Here is a 22,079-nt window from a genome sequence, read left to right as displayed (position 1 = left end):
CACTCCGGCCAGTGCACGTACAGCTCCGCTATGCACCGGGGGCGATCGTACCGTTGATATCTCCTCGGGATTGGCACTCCAGGAGGTCCACAGCTTCGGTGCACCAGCTGGAGCCGACCCGAGCCGGCGCGGCGGAGGGAGGCAGCGGCTCGGGGAGCTCGTATATCAGCGCGGGGATGACGCTGACCGGTGGGACCGGCTGGCTGGCCCGCATGGCAGAGCGAAGCTATACTTGGCGAGGGAGGAGCCTCAGCCTCTCTCGCCTACTCCAAATCCCCTTCCCCACGCTCCGCCACCACGCGCGGTCTCCGGCCACCGTGCTGCGCGCAGGACGAGGTCCCGGCCTGAGCCCCAGTTGTGCTGCCATGGACGAGGAAGCGAAGGCCGGCCCGAAATCCGACACGAACGCCAACGCTGCCGCTGCGGTCGAGGCGGCGGCAGCCGCTGCTCCGCTGCCGCCATCGAGCTCGGAGGCGGCGGAGAGGGAGGCGAAGGCGGAGGGGGCGGAGGAGGAAGGGGAGGTGGTGGAGAGGTTGGTCGAGCTGGTGGGCGAGATCGCGTCCATCTCGGACTTCAGGAACTCGTACAGGCGGCAGTTCTGCAACCTGTCGCGGCGGATCCGGCTGCTCGTGCCCATGCTGGAGGAGGCCAAGGAGGCGCCCACGCCGCTGCCTGCGGCGTCGGAGGCCGCGCTCCGCCGTCTCAGGGACGCTCTCCACGGCGCCGGGGAGCTGCTCCGGCTCGGCAGCAGCGGCAGCAAGATCTTCCTGGTGGGATTTCTCGCTTTATGGCTTGGAGCTTTGTCTCCTTGCTTATCCTTCGCTGCTTAAGTTTCTTCGGTTTACTGATTTTCGTGTTGAATTATGATTTCGCTGTGGAGGTAAGAGAACTTTGCCTGACGAATTGGATGGAATTTAAGTGTATTGATACAACAGAATTAAACGCTTCCAATTGCACAAGCCGTAGTAATCCCTTTGTTACCTGTCATCCTTTTGGGTCATTACGAAATGTGAATTATGCTTAAGCTTAATGCTGGTTAAAGGTGGGACTAGGTTTTGGAATATCTAGCTGTCAAATCAATGCCAGGTCAGGACAATTGACATTGTTTAATGCTGTTGAACAAGTCTGCTATCCTTTTCGTTTACATAGATATTTGAGACTTGACCAAACCTTCATATATTTGAATGCTATTATACATCTTCTAATTATGCTGTAACCAGCAGTATCATGGTATTCCAATGTTGGCTAGTTTGAGCTTCTGAGGTCTTAATAGGTCATATATAGCATCTACGAGCTTCATAGCTGTGTGAAATACGAAGTAATCTGGTATTCTAGATGCAGTTTCTCCACTAGAAACGTAAGCTAAACATTTGGATATATGGTTGGAAGCATAGAAGCTATGCAAAATTTGGATGCTAGATGTATTGATTGTAATTTTGGAGAAAGTGGCCACTTTTAAGCAAGCAGTGCCAGTGATGTGGATGCTCATAAGTCATAAGGCCTTGTAAGAAGATTGCATAGGAAAAAATAGTTTTACATCACTGTAAATTACTCTCTTTAGCTATATACCGCTGACAGAGTATGGTACAATTCTTTACCATCCAATTATGTCATCTTTCCTTTATGTAACCACTTTGTTAACTGGCCCTATCCATATCACTTGTCACTGTTTTGTCTCCATCTAAGAGTGGAGACGCTAGTAGCTCATCTCACCTTGGTTGTCTCTACCTTCACCACCAAACTCTTCGCTTCCTACCTCCAATTGGTCACTGGTATCGTGAATCATGAGGAACCAAGGAGGCTGCCTCAGCTAGCCAAGTAACCGTTACCTACTACCTTTGCTGTCATGTCCCTTACTCCACATATTTTTTTTATATCAAAGTTCCCCCTGCTTTATTTGCAATAAAGCGTATTGCAACGTTTTAAAGCAGGTTAAGTTTTGACGTATTCAAGGCGTGCCCGCTGAAAACACCCTAAACTAACCACACCAGTAACAGAAGAACCAATCACAGGAGATACATCATTTTCACTCAAATCCCAGCTACCGCTTCAACGATCCACACCCTGCACACCCATCAGGTTCCTTGCTCTGGCAACTCTGTAGTCCAGTGGGAGTTGTTCCCCACATGACGCTTCCTGATTCTGAAGCCACCTAAACATTTATTTAACCATTCTCAACATGCCACCTAAACATCTAAACCCAATGCGTGCTGCCTGAGCAGCTGACAAGACTCCTTTCCAAAAAGGATCTCCGGGACAGCAGAGTTATGATGCATGTGGTATCTAGATATCCTAGAAGCAAGCAGGCGTAGATTCTGGTTTCTCAACTTAGGAATACCTCCGTATTCTTTTTCTGGGCAATTAATTGCCAGTTTACCAGGTGGTATTTGTGCTTTTTATAATGTCTGTCATAGCACTAAATGAATCATCTATGTTTCCACAAGCTTCTTTGTTGTAAATCAGTATGATTTGGTACTAGATCTTATATTATGCCTATCATTAGTTGGCTATAATGCATATCCATTCTGCGTTTAATTTTCTCTTGTGCTGTAGGGACCACTTTGGCAGTAAGCACATAATAATAGTGTACTGCTAGATACACAACCATGCCCATTTTCTTACTGTAAATCCTATTTGCAGGTTCTTGAGAGAGAGAAAATAATGAAGAGTTTCCAGGACATTACAGCAAGACTTGAACAAGCCTTAGCTGGTATCTCGTTTGATGAGCTTAACATATCAGATGAAGTAAGAGAGCAGGTAGACTATTAAATTCCAGAGTTCCTCTTTTCATTAGTGCTTTTTAGATAATACTGTCTCAATGTTTTTTGCCTCGTTCCTGTATAACATAATATCTGCGATGCTATGCAGGTTGAATTGGTGCATGCTCAGTTCAAAAGAGCAAAGGAACGATCGGATTCATCTGATGATGATCTATTTAATGATCTGATGTCTGTCTATAACTCAAGCAGCAGTGCTAATGTTGACCCTGAAATTCTTCGAAGGTTATCTGAGAAGTTGCAGCTTGTTACAATACACGATCTCAATCAAGAATCTCTTACCTTGCATGAGATGGCTAGTGGCGGTGATCCTGGTGCAATTGTTGAAAAGATGTCGATGCTCCTGAAGAGGATCAAGGATTTTGTGCAGACTCAAGACCCTGAAATGGGCGCTCAAGCAAGTACAACAGACATTTCCCCAAAAGACAATTCAACATGTCCTGTTATTCCTGATGATTTCCGTTGCCCAATATCACTGGATTTAATGAAAGACCCAGTTATTGTCGCCACTGGGCAGGTCTTACTTTCCCCAATATCATATTTTTTTTCCGTTTCCATTCAAATATGCAGACCTTTTGCATTTCAGTTCACTATAATTCCTTGTGTATGCGTTTGCAGACTTATGAGCGAGGGTGCATAGAGAGGTGGCTGGAGGCTGGCCATCACACCTGTCCGAAGACACAGCAGAAGCTTCCGAATAAATCCCTGACTCCAAATTATGTCCTACGCAGCCTCATAACTCAATGGTGCGAGGCAAATGGTATAGAGCCACCAAAGCGCTCAGCTCAACATAGTAATGCACCAGTGTCATGTACTGCTGCGGAGCATAACAATGTTGTCGAGCTTCTTCAGAAACTCTCATCCCAAAACCTTGAAGATCAACGTAGCGCTGCTGGTATGCTTCGTCAGCTTGCCAAGCGTAGTGCTGAGAATCGTGCTTGTATTGGAGATGCTGGTGCTATTCCTATTCTTGTTAGCCTGCTATCAACCACTGATGTTAGCACCCAGGAACATGTCGTTACTGCTCTCTTGAATCTATCCATCTATGAAGAGAACAAGGCAAGAATAATCACATCTGGAGCTGTTCCTGGAATTGTGCATGTACTCAAGAGGGGCAGCATGGAGGCTCGGGAAAATTCAGCTGCCACACTGTTCAGCCTCTCAATTGTTGATGAGAACAAGGTAACTATTGGGGCTTCCGGGGCAATTCCGGCGCTTGTACAGCTATTGAGTAATGGAAGTCAACGGGGTAAAAAGGATGCAGCAACAGCACTATTTAACCTGTGCATTTATCAGGGCAACAAGGGCAAAGCTGTTAGAGCTGGATTGGTTCCTATACTACTAGAACTACTAACAGAGACTGAAAGTGGTATGGTAGATGAGGCCCTTGCCATATTGGCAATCCTCTCTGGCCATCCTGAGGGCAAAGCAGCTATCGGCGCTGCTTCTGCAATACCTGTTCTTGTTGGAGTTATCAGAAATGGATCTGCAAGGAGCAAAGAAAATGCAGCTGCTGTAATGGTGCATCTCTGCAATGGTGAACAGCAGCAACAGCATCTTGCTGAAGCGCAGGAGCAGGGTATCGTGGCTTTGCTGGAGGAGCTAGCAGAAAGTGGTACAGACAGAGGAAAGAGGAAGGCAATCCAGCTGCTTGAACGAATGAATCGGTTCCTAAAGCAGCAGAGTCAAGCCCAAGCCCAGGCAGAGGCAATGGCGCAGGCGCAGGCTCAGGCCCTTGTTCAAGCTCAAGGGCAGGCAGATATGCGATCACTGCTTCCCACGTCATCACATATTCCTGATCGATGAGGTGACGGATCAGCAACTTCTTTTCTGGTAATTAGTGGCTCGTTTTTGGCCAGAGCTGGCAGGTGGAAGATCGCCTGCAATTGCTATTGTGAAGGTTTGTGGTTTCTGTTGCACAATGCAAACTAGGAGGTCTGGGCAGCGTGATTTAGGGCCACTGGCATGTTGACGAGTGAGTTTTGAGGCAGCTGTTAACCTGCGTGTGTTGTCCCTACAGTGTACCGGTGATTGAATGTGGTATCCTCGAGTTTTAGGGAGGTGTCGTTGTACTTGTACCCGGTGCCCAGTACAAAACTAATTAATCACTGGCGTCCTAGGTTGTTTACATGCCTGACAAAGAGCTGCAGTAAAGCTTTAGTTCAAGTGTTTGTTCATCCCAAACTCAATGTTCTATCTTGAATTCTTGATACCGTGGAGCATCCGGACATCTTGCCCTAGTGGAATGATCTTGGGTTTGTACTTTATAGCACAGCTGGTCAGGTGTCTAGTTACATGTTCTTTTTATCCCATCACTTCTGTTTCTGCCATAGCCCATAGCTCCATGTGTACACAGAACTGAGGAAAAATAGGCATGTTGGGATCATGAGCATTTGTGAACTGTTGTTCTTGTCTGCTCAGTTGCTCTAACCTGGAAGGCTGAATTGAAAATTTGAAATACTGCTGGCAGCCAGCCAGAGGAAGGGAATCTACTTATCTAGTACTTGGGCTGGACATCTGTGGTTATGTGGTACGCTTCAGTTTGGTCAGTTTGGAGCTTGCCTACATGAACACACATATATTTGCGTGTCCATTTCTGCAGGTGCAGTTCCATCATCCGCGCAGTCTATCCTATTTGCCTACCTGGACCCTTTGATGCACGACATGCATCACGAGCTGATCTGCAACATAGCCGGTAGCTCCTCGACAGCACAGGCCGGGGGCGCCTGCGCTGCGCTGTCGCGGGGACAGACAAGACCGGGCCGCACATCGTGCCCTGCCGTCATGGCGCGCCGCGCCCCGTACAGTCCCGTGCCCCGCCGCACCTGGGTGGGCAAGTCCTCGCCGGCGCGTGCACGCCGCGCGGGGGCAGCAATCCTGACGGATCGATGTGCCGCTGCCGCTGCCCGGCCCGAGGGGCCGGCGATCCAATTGGCGGACGTCGCTCTCGGCGAGCTAGGCCACACTAGCTCGTGTCGCTCGGGACAAACTGAGCTGTCGCGGCGGTAGGGCTCAGCGCGGCCGAAAGGGAGGGGGTGCAGGTGCACGCCGATGCCCCCGGCCGGCCGGTGCACATGCCCGCGCCTCGCCTTTCCCCTCGTCAACGTTGGTTGAGGCCTCGTGCTCGTGGTGAGAGACCTGAGAGGAGGTTTTTGACGTGGTAGCTGGCTGGGCTAGTACTGCTGGTTTGTCCTGGCTCGCTCTGTCGCGCAATTATGCAGGGTCCGGGCGTGAGAGTGAGATTATTGTTGAGAGTCAGACCCTGATGTGACCGGGTGAGGTCAAAGTGCTACCAAACACTGGCATGGCATCGACGCATATCAATGATTTGGGAACATATCACACGTTTTTGGTCATAATAAGGAGCTGGTAATTTTTTTTGAAAAAAAATGCTACTGTATTGATCTTGCAGGTAACAATTGCCGCGTTTCAGAGCCCCGTTAAGAGTGTTGATGCACCTCGAAAAGTCAATGCTCTTCTTCGTGCTGTCCATAGGTAGACGGCATATAGACAACTCATGAAGGATTTAACTGGGAATTTTTGGCGAAATTTCCAGAACAAAGAGAAGTAATGAAGATGAAGTATTGTTCAATTTTGATTTTTTTTCTTACAAATAAATTTATTGTTTCACTTTGATAACATGTTTTTTTTGGCAATAACAATTTTTGTACTCAATCAGTTCGAGTTCATTTAGTACAAATTTATCCATTATTTCATTTGTGGATTTGTATCCAAGCTCGCTAATAACAAAATGTATCCATTTGAAATAATAGCAATCAACACAGAATAGTGCCCACAGTTAGACCATACATCTGATCAATACTTATTTTTAGTTGCATGCAAGGATTGAAGGGGTGTAGGATCCTATATATAGACAACACATTGTCTGTAAGAATGTAAATGACATGAAAACATAATACAGACAATACAGCCCGTCTGAACCACTATGCATGACCTAAAACTGCAAGGGTGTCAGCAGCGCCACAAAAGAATGGGGCTTATTCAATTGGTGGTTGACTCTCAAAGCACTCCCATAGCCTGGAATTTTACCATATTTCTAGCAACAAGAAAAAAACATGCCCTAAACAACTCCACTACATATGGTAGCTGGTTTCAACTTTCATCTCCAACCCACTGCACCAACAAATCACCGGCATCGCCTCTTTAATCATCGCCACCTGATTGATTCTATTGCACCGGGCGATAACCTAACGACTGATTAAAGAGGCCGCGGACAAATTAATTAATTAAGAAAAGCCAGTCGTGCGCTAAAGAGAAAAAAGGGCTTAGCTTAAAGCTCACCGCCGGGTCCGTTCATTGATCGAGGCGACGTCTACACATGTGGTGACCTCATGGCTGCTGATGATCATTGATCAATTCCCTTTAGTGCGATATGATGACGATGATGGAGATGCAGGGGCCGGGGCTGATACCACCAACGATCAATCGCGATCGTCAGGGCCCCAGGAAATGATGGTTAGTTCGCCATATGTTACGGAGAGGAACTGGTCAAAAAGATGCATGCTTGCGCCTGATAACGGGTTCGGCATCATTGTCTGTTCGTTGCAACTACTACCACACGATGATACGTAGCCTTTGACAGACTTTGGCATTCTTGGAGTAAAAGAATGCTAAGAATCATGCATCCATGCATGGGTTACCGAGCTAGCTGTTCATGTTTCACTCCTGCTATGCCAGTTCAACGTCGATAGAGACAAGTATATGCAGTAGTACTTCTCATTATACATTCGTCAAGCAGAACGGTATTAGCCGGGCAGCTTAATGTGCTTTAATCGCCATTGAACAATAACTGAGGAAATATCGGAAACGTCTAAGTTTTCTAATTAGCTATACATTTTCTTTTCAGTTTTTCTGAACATTGAATAAATCAAGACTAGGCGGCTATATAGTAGCCTCTTCATTCAGATTTCGGAGATCAATGTAGGCACAGAAAGGAGTAGTAGGAGACTAGCTTCTTTCTGTCAGAAGTCATCAACAAATCAACCCATCAAGGGCGCAACAATAAACCTTCCGTTAGTAGTGCCTGACTAAAAGGCTAGAGCTATAGGTAGAGTGGCCGCTATTGCGGAGAAAACGCAGTGAAATGTTGGGCCACGGATGGGCATGCAAATTATGATACTTAATTGTATTTATACAAGACGCTGTATATACTTATACTATATGCCATGTACAAGATACACCAAACCACACATACTCGATCAAGCAAGCATGCAGAGCACCGATGAGAAATAAAGATGATGCGATGCCCCCATGCACGTCATGCCATCGATGGACATGGACGGAGCTGAGGGATAGGAAAGCAGAAAGCTAGACGCGCTAGCTACTCGTCATGGATGTATGTGACGTGTCATGCCATGACCGGCCAATCACGCACTCATGCATGGCCACACCGCACCAACAAATTCAGGCTTACCGATGAAGCGTGTGCTCTGAAGATCAATTGATCACAGATTCACAGGAGGGAGGGGGGGGGGGGGGGGGGGTGATTTCCTGCATACCGACTGCAAATCGGTGGTGCTGCAGCCCGAGAGAGACACCGTCGCGCAGGCCCACATCCTAGGCATCGGCTCCGACGACTTCGTACAGATCGATCGATTGGCTCGTCCTGACTCCAGCGGCTTGGTACAGGTCGATCGGCTCATCCCAAGCACCGGCTTGGTACAGATCGATCGCTTAGCACAGAGGCTCGTCCTGATTCCTTTTCGGCAACCACGAGACAAAAGGCAAAAGAAGGGCACGAACGTATAACCGCCGTTGCCGCCGCGATACCGCTGCCACCGCCACCGTCGTTGATCGGATCATCCTTTGTTTCGGTAATACTTCATTAGCGTCCTCCCTACCACCTATTCCTCTTCTCCGTTGCACTAAAAATTACCTAGGGAACAGAGAACATCAAAACACTCACATGTAGCAGCCTAAAAAACTCATCTCACGTGTATTCTAGAGCAGTCCTCTCTTACACCACTACTCCCCATGATAGGAGGAGGGTACACAAGAATATGACTGGGCATGAGGACATCGCGAAACAGCTTGTGTCACTTTTTGCAGATGAGAACTCTCCGGTTGTTGGAGATCCTGGAGTCCACGAACAGCTGGCCATGCAGGTAGAAGCACCTATTTATTTGATTTTATAATTTGCACATGTAGTTTAATCATACATGATGTGCTCAAATATTTAACATTTAATGTCCGTGAATAGCAGGCATTGCACGTCACGCCATTGGCTACTGGTGGAAACGTTGAAGGCAATGGTAATACAATACCCGCAGCAATAGCTTATGAGGTAACATAATTACGCATAATATTTCAGAGTAACAATTTCTTTTGCATTGTGTTCTTGTGACATTTATTCTGAATACATTTTAAATAGGGGGGGGGGGGGAGATAGTGCTAGGCCAGCTGTAATTGTTCCTGAAGTTGGGATGTGTTTTGACTCGGAAAAAAGTGCGTATGAGATGTATAATAGCTATGCTGGCAAGGTTGGGTTCAGTATAAGAAAAAACGATACAAAGCGTCGAGCAGATAAAACTGTATATTCTAAACAGATAGTTTACAGTAAACAAGGGCACGAAGAAACAAGAACGGGTTGCACGTTGTGTTCAGTTTAGTGTGAGTAGAGAGGAATTATGGACAATTCAAAAGGTTGACTTTGAACACAATCATATTTTAGCTAGTCCAAACAAGACGCGGATGCTAAGGTCCCAACGACGTGTTATAGAAGCAGATAGGCAGCTCATCAGTCAAATACGGGAAGCCGCGATGAAGCCAGCACAAGTTTATCAATTTATGAAGTAATTTTATGGTCCTACCAGTGTTCCATTCTTAAAGATGGACTGTGACAATGAGATTGATCGCAAGCGGAAGAAATACTTGGAACACAATGACACGCAAATACTATTGGAATACTGTGTTTTGACTCGGAAAAAAGTCCTGCATTTTTTTATGCTGTTGAAATAGATAAAGAAAATGGTCGGATAACTAATTTCTTTTGGGCTGATGGGCAATCTATTATGGATTACAAATGCTTTGGTGATGCTGTGTCATTTGACACCACATTTCCGACAAATAAGTTTGAAATGCCTTTTGCTCCATTGCTAGGAACCAACCACCACAGGCAGACAATAATTTTTGGGTGTGCATTGTTATTAAATGAAACAATTTCCTTATTTATCTGGCTCTTTCAAACCTTTTTGACGGCAATGTCAGGCAAGCATCCAAGCACAATTTTCACTGATCAAGATGCAGCTATGGCAGCAGCAATTGCTTTTGTATTCCCAAATACAAGTCACCGCCTTTGCTTGTGGCACATTTATCTTAATACTGCAAAACATCTCAGTCATGTGATTCATGAGCACCCTAAAAAGTTTCTAAAGGCTTTTAAAAGTTGTGTCTATGAAGATAGATCAGAAGAATATTTCAAAATGAAGTGGGATGACTTGTTGACTAAATATAGCCTTGAAGAGATGTGCAATGCCTGCTACTCACGGACATTAAGTGTTAAATATTTGAGCACATCATGTATGATTAAACTACAGGTGAACAAATTATAAAATTAAATAAATAGGTGCTTCTACCTGCATGGCCAGCTGTTCGTGGACTCCAGGATCTCCAACAACTGGAGAGTTTTCATCTGCAAAAGGTGACACAAACTGTTTCGCGATGTCCTCATGTCCAGTCACACGTTCTTGTGTACCCTCTTCGTATCACGGGAGTAGTGGTGCAAGAGAGGACTGCCCTAGAATACACGTGAGATGAGTTTTCTAGGCTGCTACATGTGATTGTTTTGATGTTCTTTGTTCCCTAGGTAATTTGAGTTTTCTAGGCTACTACATGTGATTGTTTTGATATTCTTTGTTCCCTAGCTAATTTTTAGTGCAACAGAGAAGAGAAATAGGTGGTAGGGAGGATGCTAATGAAGTATTACCGAAACAAAGGATGATCCCATCAACACGGCGGCGGCGGCAGCGGTATCGCGGCGGCAGCGGCGGTGATAGTTTGTGCCCTTCTTTTGCCTTTTGTCTCGTGGTTGCTAAAAAAGAATCAGGATGAACCTCTGTAGCAAGCATCGATCTGTACCAAGCCGGTGCATGGGATGAGCCGATCGACCTGTACCAAGCCGCCGGAGCCAGGTCGAGCCAATCCATCGATCTTTACGAAGCCGTCGCAGACAGCACCACCGATTTGCAGTCGGTATGCAGGAAATTTTTTTTCGGGGGGGGGGGGGGGGGGGGGGGGGGTGGGGGTTAAAACAAGCCGCGCGCCTGTCGCCGACTTGCCGTGATGCGCATAAAGGTAAAAAAGCAGCCTGCGGGCGTGCGTGCGTGCGAGTGACCGGGGCCCCGCCGTGGCAAGCATCTGCATGCCACCAAGCAAGCAGCAAGGGAGAAGCCGAGAAGGAGCGAGATCATCAGAGAGCTGTGGGGGTGAGGACACGGGACAGTACTAGCAGCAGAGGTTCACGGTACGGCGGCGGAGCGGCGAGAACGACGGAAGGAGGCAAGGAGCTGATCTGCTGATGGCCGAGACCCGGGAGGCGCCCAACCGCCGGCCGCCGGGCGCATCATGCGGATGGCGACTTCTTGTTGATTCCCGAGCGCACGTACGTACAGATTGCTGGGTTGCAGCCGCAACGCCCGACCGGCCCAGCGCTCGGTCGCGGTCCTCCTGAGTGCCACCAGGACCCGGCCGGGCGCGTCGCGTCCGGGAATCGGCGCGGCGGCTCCTCCCAGCAGTGTGCCGGACGACACGGCAGGCGGGGGTCGGGATCCTGGCCGGGCCGTCATCGCCTTCGCGCAGCGGGCAGCATGCTGGCATGATGCATGCGGGGGCGCGCCGCGCGCTTTACACGGCGCACGGGGGATTGGCTGCCGGTCAGAGACACAAGGACCCAACGCAAGATAGAGGACGGACGCGGCCGGCCGGCCCGGCTGGACTCGAGATGTCGTGTCGAACCTAGCTAGCATAGCAGCGAGGGGCCGAGAACCTAGGCGCGCGCGCATCTTTCTAAGATTCAGCGCCGGCTGCTGTTTTTAAGGATTACTAGCGCTGTTCATGTACGGGGCGCAGCATGAGGCTGCTGTGCACTATCTCTCCGTCGCCGAGCGTCCGCTGCGTTTGACTGTTGGCTGCTTGCTGTCTGGCGTGCCTGTGCTGCTATCAGCTTGTGTGGGTTCTTGCTCTTGAGATTCACCCCAGGTAAATATTGTTGTTGCTTGTGTGCTACTGGATGGAACCATGGACGGCAACTAGCGGGTTTTTTCGATCCATGTACAACTGACAAAGGTCTCATGGACGATCATGGCGGCAACTGACAAGCAGGTCTCTCATGGCGAGATACGTACAGAAGCCGTACGCCGATCAACTGATGATCAGAGATCTCGCGGTTGACGGTGGACAACGCAAACGCAGCGGTGGTGTCCACGGGATCGAAGAAAACATAGGAACGCGCGCCGCCACCGCCCGCCGGGGAATTTTCAGGTGGCGCGAGTGGCGGCGTCAATAACCTCAGCAGCTCTGATCTGACGCCGCTGCGGTCAGCGAACATAGGAAGGTTGATGATGACACGCGCCATCGAGCTGTCTTGCGTACGCTAGCTTAGCATGCACGAAAGACGCTTGATATGGGGCCTCGGTACTTGACGTGTACACATGCTACGTGGAGAATTCCGGTCATACTACGTGGTTTAGAGAACTTGTAATTTGATGAATATTGTGAGTGCACAAATGTCACATACTATGTGCTTAATCAGAGCTCATCAAAGCCTCAAATTAAGCTGTAGAAGTATGCCGATGGTCTTCGATTTCATGACCTAGCTAGTCCGGTGAATGAAGGTGAAGGCGTGAAGCTGACAAGGCACGCATATGGTAGCAGTCGCAGAGCTAGTTTGGCACCTCTATTGTGCTCTGTGCTGCACTGCTGCAAGCCCTTCGTTCTTTTGCTGCACAGTAACCACATGGGCATGGGCATGGATGTGAGCTAGAGTGGGGACCCGGAACACAGCGTGTGCCTTGGTACCAGTGAAAGGTTCATCTCTGCTGCGGCTGCACGTACGCTGGCTGCTTGGGGATCGATAGAGGCAGCTAACACTACTCACTAGCACCCTCCACTGATTCCCTGGTGAATTGAAGCAGCCCATCCAGCCCCAAGCCAATGGCCAGCCAGCAGCTATGGTCCTCTTCAAGTCTTGCTTTCGGCTCCTCCATTTACTGATGAGAGGATCAGCCCTAGCTAGCTTGCACACAACACACTCTCGGCTAGTAGCTTTGGGCTGCTTGTCTTTTTCCTGCTCGCCTTTTGATTGCTGGTAGTGCATGCATATGTGTTCATGATCGATGTCCTTTGTTAACCTTGTTCTCCCATCACACAGTTGTAAAGGACCAGGTAGGGAGCGAAAGCAACCAGAGCCACGTACCTGGACCATATGGGATACCTTTTCTATCATTTGTCGCCGTCTCCCCTGCTGGCTGTGGAATATAGATCATCTTGATGGTGCGTGTCTTGTAGTGTGGTTCCATATTTGCTGACTGTATTGCATGGCCGAAGCTTTTAGTATTCATCTATCTTGCTCCAAGAATAGATCATATTTAGAAAAAAAAACAAGGTCTCTTTCATGTCACGAATGTGTTAAAAGAAGCCACAACGTTCGTCAAGATCACTTAAAAATTTCCACGTTAATCTGAAAAAGAAAAGAATTTTCATAGTTGGATTTTATGAAGATCTAACGGTCTAATCTAACTAGAAGAGTCCATGTTGAATTTAATGATGAAGATGCAATATTCTAAACTACCCAGAATCCGTATCCAATTAAAGCTAAAGTTATAATAGAGTCTGTAGCAAATACAGAGTCCCCATGATATAAGAATTCACGTTTCCATATGTGTCTTGGCTTACACTATGTATTAAATATTCCATAACCTATACATAACTTGCGTGGGGAAATGATAAAAGGAGGAGCAAAGTTAAACGGATAAGATAGAAAAAGAGAGAAGAGAAAATAAAGGTAGGAAAAAATGACAAAAGTGACAAAATGACAAAAGAGAAATTATATTATTATAAAATCATATTGTAAATTGTAGGAAAATAATAAAATTCATCTGTACAATGAGTCATATAGCTAGGGGTGTATTGGACATTTGACATCTTTCATGTATTCATGAAAAAATAGGAGAAGTCGTTCTAACAACTGTTTTTTTAAAACGGCTCCGTCTCCGTTAGATAAGCTGCTCCATCAGAGGAGCTACGGTCAGAACCGTTTCAGTCATAGATGAAGCCTTGAGACACTAACCCTAAATCAATAGCCTACAATACACAACAAATGATCAAACAGTCGTTGCTGTTGCTCCTCTTCGCTTAGAACAAACAACAAGCTCTGAGGCACAATCTAAACTAAACAACTGAGTCGACATAACTTCTCCATTAGGTCCATCGGATGTGAAACACACTAATTGATATCAAATGTGTGGAGGAAAAAATGGAAGATGGAAAAATCGGCCGAAATAGCTCGAGAAAATGGAAGTAAAAATAAAAGTTAGAAACAACAACAAATACATGCCTGGAACTATATGTCGCCGAGTTGACAAAATTTTGAAGTGAACCAATTTACGTATTTAGTTAGATAGGCTAAAAATAAATAAAAATTTATAGTAACCAAAGTGGGAAAATACCAATGAGTTCGGCTGAATTTTTTTAAACATATGTATATAAATTAATATAGCATATATATAAAGTTTATATGGACAAGTGAAAAATAAATAAATATAATATTTTTGACCAAAGTTAGCAAGGAGGCCCCACCCTATTTTTAATTATTTTATTTAATCCATAATTGTTTTCAATTTGCTCCCACAATGAGTCAGATCCAGGTCCGCTGCATGGTGCTTAGGTATTTCTAACAACTAGACTAGAGATCCTTTCACTAAATAATAATCAAAATATTACAAGGCACGAATCAACGTCCAACATCTATTCAAGGTGATCCAATATTAAGTTCAATCCACAAATTTATATTTTGCAAGTTCAAATATTAAATATGCAAACGTGCTATAGAACAAAGTAACTTAAAAACTAATGATTGATATGAACTTCTATATATAGAAAACTGCGGATGGTATTTAATGAGAGCGAACGAGAGGTAAACTAAATACAAATACATCTCTTTTGTTAAGGTAAAAAAACTCAAAAGAATTAAAAGAATAGCAAGCTGATTATAATTTAAATTGAGCCAACAGATTAGCGTGGTGGAATTGTGTTAACGCTACTGGATGCTATTTATTTTATGTAACTTTTTTAGAGCACAAGTTATTAGTTCTTCCTTCAATCTATTTTATGATAAATTTGCTCACCTCTAATTTTATTAGCAATCTACACGTGTAATGAGATACAACAAAGATCATATACAGACCCGAAAATCCTTATATCTGCGAGATATTTCTAAAATAGAAAAATAATTAGAGTGAAATTCTCTAATTGTTCAGGAGAAGAGAGAACACTATTATATTGTAGGCTTGTAGCTATAATATATAGTTGCATATCCGATGCAACTGCAGTTTAAAGGGTTGTATAACGAATACAACTGTCTACTGAAATCGATCCATGCTATTGAGCGGGCGATTTTTCTAGCCAATAGTAAGTTAATTAGGTACAATGTGCAAAATACTTTGCAAGCAGTACAGTACGTCATCTACTAAACCTTTTCCTCCATACATACCTTGCTGGTGTGTATGTAGAAAACAGTAATTAAGAATATACTCATGATGGCTCTTGATCAACTTTGGTACGGTGGTGCACTCTTCAGCTATGGATCCTGCTGACAGCAATGTTACTAGCTGATGCAGCATTTACATATGATCTTTAATCACATAGTACTGGGTTATTATATTGAACTTTTCTGACACCGTATCATGCATGGGCGCAGGTCATCATAACACTAAACAAAACTGCGTGGGGGCCCGGCCGGTGTCCAGAGGCATAAATTAAAGGGTAGAAAGAATTGGGGGGAAGGAGATCTGCATGCATGCAGGACTCACGTACAAATCATAATTAAACTGCCTGTGAGCTTTGCCTAAAATCTACATTGATTCGTTCCCTTTTTACAGACTCCTGATGATCCTAAATATAAATCCGTTATTAGTTACTACCATGTTGACATGGTATATATAACAGTGCTAAATTTTGAAATGGAATTTGAGCGAACATGTTCCACCGAACCACGAGCTAAGAGCACTAACCAATTCACCAAAGCTTGACGGAGATGGATCGATCGCACACATCTGCATGCATGCATGCATCGATCTGGTCCATGGGTCGCTGCATGCCGAGCCCTGCGTACGCGTGGCGTGCGCGCGCGTGCCCGCAGGCTCTTTTTGCTTCACCGAAGCTGTGAAAGCGAAGTATCTTCGCCAGTTACCGCACGCGTGTTCCCTTCGTGAGAGCATCAGGCCAACAGTGCGTATGTGGCCGTGAATAGAAATCTTCTAGCTATATGTATGTACCGTCTCAAAAAAAAAATCTTCTTGCTACCTCGCGCGCCATGCATTTGCATGGAGAAAAAGCAAGAGCGATAGAGGGGTAAATATTGGCATCATGTTATTATTTATTTTCGAAACAGAGACGCCTCACGTTAATTTCTATGTAGCCTCCATGTACCGTCAGGTATATATACGACAGCACACATCTTCTGCAACAACCATGTATCCAAAACCGAAAATAGTTTTTTTTCTTTTCAACAAGAAGCTAAGCCAGCCATGTAAAATTAAAAATTTCGGACGAAAATAAACTTTACACGTCTTTGATCGGCAGCAGAAGTTTTTGAGCTCTTGATCACTGATCAGGCAGAACGCAACAGACAACACCACGTACTGCTAGCTGTACTCTACAACATGAGGTAGAGAAGAAGTAAAGCGCAAGGAATTGAAGCCCCGTAGCAGCTTAGCCAAAGCCTGCTAGCTAGATGCACAGCACAACATGTGGGTGGCGAAAGGCCGATGGAAATATGAGCAGCATGCATGCAGTGGAGTACTGCAGGCGGGGGCCTGACGCGATTAAAGGAGACAAGGACACATGCGCCAGTGGTATTAGTTGTTTGCGCGCGCAGGCCGATCCATCGATCGATCGGCGGCTTGCAGACATGAATGAACGGGATCGACGAAACACGGTGCGCAGGTTGGTCAAAAGGAGTCTGTTCTTCTTTCTCAAAGCTAGCCGGCTGCCGGCCTAGCCTACTGAAAGATTCAGAGACCAGCCACATCACTTGCTACGCTACTAGTCTGCTATACAATTCTCTAGGGGCCGGCCGGGCAATCTAGCCACACACACACACACGCCACTGAGCTTTCGCCGGGATAGTACCCTGTGCTCTAAAGAGCAGACAGGATTCAGGTGAGCACCCGACCCTATCCATGGACCGTACGTTTATTATCTTTTGCAACATTGCAGTTGGGCGGAGAAGACGAAGACGGTAAGAATTCAGAAGCTGCGCATCCAAAAAACGGGGCGTCTGCTGCTCGTGCTCGTCCTGAAGTAGATAGACCGGGTTCTAAAGCTAAATGATGTGTGACAAGTGATCGATTAACCCCCCACAGCTAGCGTTGCCATTTCGATTATTGCTTGCTTGGAAACTTGCAAAAGTGCTTTAGCAGAGTACATGCATACAGGCACGCTTTAGCAGAGTACATGCATATAGGCACTACTACGATCGATGACATCGACGCATAGAATGAAGAAAAATAAGCTAAGCACACTACATGTCGTAGAACACTTAATTAGCACGCACTTGGTTTACTTAAGTATGCGCCGCTATGTGCATAGATCCATCATCAATTGATCAGCATCGAGCTCCGATCCAATAAGGAAAACCAATCGTTTCCAATCATAATGCAATCATGTTACGCGCACCAGTGACCTGACAAGAGGGGTTACATCAAGTTGTACACTGATGAGTCACTGACAATACTGCTAACCTGATAAAAAGCTTGCATGCACACATGCACCGGCTAGCTTTACGTACCTGATTTGATAGCGGGATATCTGTACAATACCTTCAATTTATCTACCTCATGAGGCCATGACCCCGGCGTACGTCTAGATTACTAGTAGATTAGTATGCATGTATACGTGCAGCTGGTACTTAGAATGTAATCGTGTTCTGAGTAATTTTCTTAGGGTGCAGCTAATGAAAGTCTAGCTAGACATTACATTTCAAGATGATGCGTCGCCAAATTATTTTATCATCTCAAATTAAGCGAGAGACTTTAATACAATTACCATGTTTTGAAGATATATATAGGATGATTTATTTCTTTGCGAAATTTTAGGATTAACTAAATTCCAGGTCTTGATAAAAATACCAATATGGAAACATTGTTCATCTGAATGGTTAATAATTAGTCCACCTATATTCCCTCAAATACAATTTCTGCACATGTAACTCTCGATCAACCAAATAGACAGGATCCGAGTAAAGCATATAAAGGGCGGCATATAAAAGGATGGGGGGGCTTTCAGAAATATTCAGGGGACCAAGCCCAAGAGAATGATCAAATAAAGGCATAGCAAAGGAAATTTCTCAGACAAGAGCTTGATCGAGAAAAGAATGATAATTAATTCTTCCCACATATATTTTTTCACTTCCTCTAGTGGGAAAAAATTCTCACAATTTTGGTTCTTTAAAGTCTCAATTATATTATATGCCACCTTTACTGGCGGCAAGATTTTTTATTGGCATATTGGAAATGTTTATTTGTGAAAGATTTGTTTACTGCAGGTGCACCCTTTTTTTTAACTTGAGGAAGTAGCTAGCTGCAGGTGCCTTGGTGTGAAGAATGCATGCCTTTGTGCTGAAAAATCTACTAACATAAAATCGCCTTTGCACCAATGATTCAGATAGCTAGTGCTGTACGTAGCACCTAGTTAATTATCTAGATCATACTAGCATTGGTGCTTTCTAGACAAGTATTCAATTCACAGAAAAATAAGAAGATCTAGCTAGCTAGCATATAAAGACATACTCTTAAATTGTTTCATTATCCACAAGACACATTTTTCACTCGTATTGGAAATAAAATCAAGTGAAAGGCTGTGTATACAGCACTAATCTAAGTTGAAACCGACCCTTTTTGTTTGGATACACGTTCGGTTAGCTTAAAACTATGTTGTCCTGGCTTTTGGCACTGCTGTCAAGAAAGATCATGAAACTTGTATTCATTTCAATATCACGACGGCATCACAGCCATATATATACACACTGACAAAGTCATGTACATGAGGTAGTAAAAATTTACTTGTACAGTTTGAAAAATATGCATTGAGCCGTTGACATACTCCCCTATTTATCAATCGAAAAGAAAAGAACAATATAATTACTTGACTATGATGTTATGATGTCATATATTCATACAAAGATTTGTTTTAGAAAGTAGAGTAGTGCAAGACTAATCTAATTTACTGATGAGCTGCTGTGCTCTTCTAATTAATACCGCAGGCATGTGATTAAGATCTTACAGCTCCTATATTAATTGCATATATACGTGCTTGAACTGTAATTGTGCAATGTTGTTTATCATACACAGATAATACAGCAACGAATAGAAGCAAACACACATAATATATATGCTGCAAGAAGTAAATTGGCAACAAACCATAATTATTTTCATGCAAAATTCATCACACAAGTAATAATGAAACAATTTGATCCGTGTCTCCATGTCAAATATACCTTATCAAATAGTATCCCCCATGCAATAAGTTTGATTAATTAATCCCTGTGAGCAATAGTGTGAAAAGTAGAAAAGTAGCGCTATGGACACAATGCAGGCACACACCTTTGAGTTCAAAACCAAATGGCGGAAAAGGGGTTAAACAAAGAGCAACTTTAACTTAGACTCCTACCTGTGACCATCATGAGCTAGCTGTGCGCCTACAGTCGTTGATGAAGAATAGCAGCTGATGAACAGACCGGTGGGTTGACCATCTTAAGCATGCGTCTGGACAATGTCATCATGATTAGGACATCGGCCGAGAAGGAGAACTACAACATTCCACTGCCATTGCCGTCACCGGTCGATGAAGAATTGAATCCAGGAATGTTCATCGGCCAACTAGAACCGCCATTGCCGCCACCGTCGCCACCACTGCTACCAGCATTTCCATCCCAGACACCCTGTGATCCGTGACGTAGAGCCGCCATGTACTGCCTCTGTAAGCTCATGTCTTGTCCTTTACTGTTCTCCACCTTCATTGATCCTTCCTGTCTAGCCGTTGCAGCACTGGTCTGCCCTAACGTAAACGCCGCCGCTGCAGCTGAGCCGCCGCCTCCTCGGTTAGCATCCAAACCCAGCTGGTACATCGACGCCGGCGGAAGGTCCAGTATTCCTCCTGTCAAGAACGGGAACTGCTGCTGTGGCTGCTGCTGCACTCTCCACTGCTCCAGCGATGCACCTATGGTGGCACCACCGCCGCTTGCCACCGGGAACTGATCCACCGTGTCCATGTGCTGCATGCCGAGCGGCGGCAGGCCGGAGGAGAAGGCTAGCCCTAGGTTGGGCCCTGGCTGGTGCATCGATCCCAGGAACGGCAGGTGGTGCGAGAAGGAGCCGAGACCCGGTGGGATGATCGCGCCGGTGGCGCCAGTCGCGTTGGACGGCGTGGATGACGGACCAGCGAGCTGCCTGGCCGATGAGGACGGCTTCGACGAGGAGGAAGACCCGCCGCCGGTGGCGGAGGACTTGGACGAGCGCTTGTTGCGGCGGCAGCCTCCGCCAACGGGGACGTTGCGGAGGGTGCCGCCGCGCGTCCAGTAGCGACGGCACGCCTTGCAGAAGTGGCGGGGCTGGGAGAGCGAGTAGTTGTTGTAGTAGCAGAACTTGGTGTTGGTGGAGTCGCAGCGCGGGCACTTGAGCGCCGGCTCCGGCTGCGGCATCCGCGCCAGCCTTGCGCGCTCCGCCATCGAGTTGGGCCGCGCGTGCGCGGCCATGGCGGCACTGGCCCCGGATGAGCTGCTCGGCAAGCCGCTGACATCGGGAGCCGCCGCCGTGGCAGCAGCCGGAACCACGGGCAGCAGCGGTGCATCGCCTCCCCCGCTCGCTCTCGGCTGCTGGCCTTGCTGCTACACACATACACAAGCATGCCACAGATCAAAAGAGAAGGAAAAAAGCAAGACAGAATTGTCTTATGAATATCCATCGAGATGAGAATATGAATATCTTTGAGCCAAATTCGTTTGCCATGAAGAAGAAATAAGTGCATGTGTGGACGGATCAAGATTCAAGGATAGTTAGATGACCATAGACACAGAGGGAGATGGGAGAGAGAGAAGCTCATGCAGTACCTGGTTATTCCAATTTGGTGGATCTAGGTAGGCCGGTACTGAAGGGAACACCATGGAGGCCACCAGTTAGTGCTGCTGAGATATATTTCTCTCTCTTTTCGCTCTTCTAGCAGCTTGCTTTCCGGCTGCTTTGAATTCTGATGTTTTCTTTATAATTTGCACTTTCTTTGCTGCGGATTTGTGTTTGGAAAGAAAAGGAAGCAGGCGAGGAAGAAAGAGGTGGATGAGTCCTCTCCTCTGGCAAGCTCGGAGTCGGAGGTGGTGGAGAATCACATCCGGCAGTTGAAGGAGAGAAGACAGCAATGAGATGAGAGAGAGGCCAGGAGAGAGGATGGGGAGGAGAGAAAGAGAAAGAGAAAGCAGGGAAAGAGAAAGGAAGGGCAAAAGCATGAATTTATCTTCTCCTTTTATGAGTATGGCGTCTTTTATATTTCTAGTCTTTGCTTTCTCGTGTGGAGCCTACTTGATCAGAATGAAAGAGAGATTAAAGTTTCGTTCCTTCACGGTTAAGACTGACCTGATTCAGCAGTATGCTAAGCAGAAGAATTGGAATCGAGCAATAAGCTGATCTAAACTAGTTGGTGGAGGTACGTACAGAGAGGGAGCTAAGGCATGAAGTGTCTGGACTTGTGGTGTTAGCAACTTGGCAACCACTGAGTGCTCACGTACTAATGAGATATGGGAGAATTCCTAGTTTATTCTGAAACCCTAACACACTACACATAAGTAGCTCTAGCTAGCTACTTGCTTAAGTATTGGAAATATTTTCATCTAACTTGTAAAGATACTCCTATGTATTACATTCATGTATGCACGCATGCATGCTGATTAATGCAAGGATCGATGTCGTTATATTGATAACACAGACTGCTTCTTCCCATGGCAGGAGTCAGACCAGCCGTCAGGAATTTTGAACAAAAGTGTTTTGCTATGGGTTCCCTCCACGGTTACAATTTTAT

General features: G+C 45.9%; 2 protein-coding genes across 3 annotated transcripts; one reads left to right on the top strand and one right to left on the bottom strand.

Annotated features, from left to right (window-relative positions):
- Positions 1–238: 238 nt before the first annotated feature.
- On the top strand, positions 239–5,177 carry LOC112874551 (protein spotted leaf 11-like). The gene is made up of 4 exons (XM_025937927.1): positions 239–770; positions 2,641–2,757; positions 2,869–3,294; positions 3,396–5,177. The coding sequence occupies exons 1-4, from the start codon at positions 366–368 to the stop codon at positions 4,581–4,583; spliced, it is 2,136 nt and encodes a 711-aa protein (XP_025793712.1). The 5' UTR covers positions 239–365; the 3' UTR covers positions 4,584–5,177.
- A 13,803-nt stretch (positions 5,178–18,980) lies between these two features.
- On the bottom strand, positions 18,981–21,485 carry LOC112872607 (dof zinc finger protein DOF5.1-like). 2 transcript variants are annotated; one of them, XM_025935665.1, is made up of 2 exons: positions 21,121–21,485; positions 18,981–20,898 (listed from the first exon to the last, which is right to left on the bottom strand). In XM_025935665.1, the coding sequence occupies exons 1-2, from the start codon at positions 21,172–21,174 to the stop codon at positions 19,822–19,824; spliced, it is 1,131 nt and encodes a 376-aa protein (XP_025791450.1). In that variant the 5' UTR covers positions 21,175–21,485; the 3' UTR covers positions 18,981–19,821. The 2 variants fall into 2 exon arrangements, with proteins under 2 accessions (XP_025791450.1, XP_025791451.1); XM_025935666.1 differs by having other exon boundaries at positions 18,981–20,895.
- Between the last annotated feature and the right edge of the window lie 594 nt (positions 21,486–22,079).

The sequence above is a fragment of the Panicum hallii genome, chromosome 9 (assembly GCF_002211085.1).
Source record: "Panicum hallii strain FIL2 chromosome 9, PHallii_v3.1, whole genome shotgun sequence".
Classification (NCBI taxonomy): Eukaryota; Viridiplantae; Streptophyta; class Magnoliopsida; order Poales; family Poaceae; genus Panicum; species Panicum hallii.
This window is presented reverse-complemented; position numbering and strand designations above follow the sequence as displayed.

Coding starts and splice junctions, on each gene's coding strand:
- LOC112874551 (XM_025937927.1), top strand. CDS start 366: ATGGACGAGGAAGCGAAGGCCGGCCCGAAATCCGACACGAACGCCAAC. Junction 2,758..2,868: donor CAGATGAAGTAAGAGAGCAG/GTAGACTATTAA, acceptor GATGCTATGCAG/GTTGAATTGGTGCATGCTCA. Junction 3,295..3,395: donor TTATTGTCGCCACTGGGCAG/GTCTTACTTTCC, acceptor ATGCGTTTGCAG/ACTTATGAGCGAGGGTGCAT.
- LOC112872607 (XM_025935665.1), bottom strand. CDS start 21,174: ATGGTGTTCCCTTCAGTACCGGCCTACCTAGATCCACCAAATTGGAAT. Junction 20,899..21,120: donor CACCAAATTGGAATAACCAG/GTACTGCATGAG, acceptor GTATGTGTGTAG/CAGCAAGGCCAGCAGCCGAG.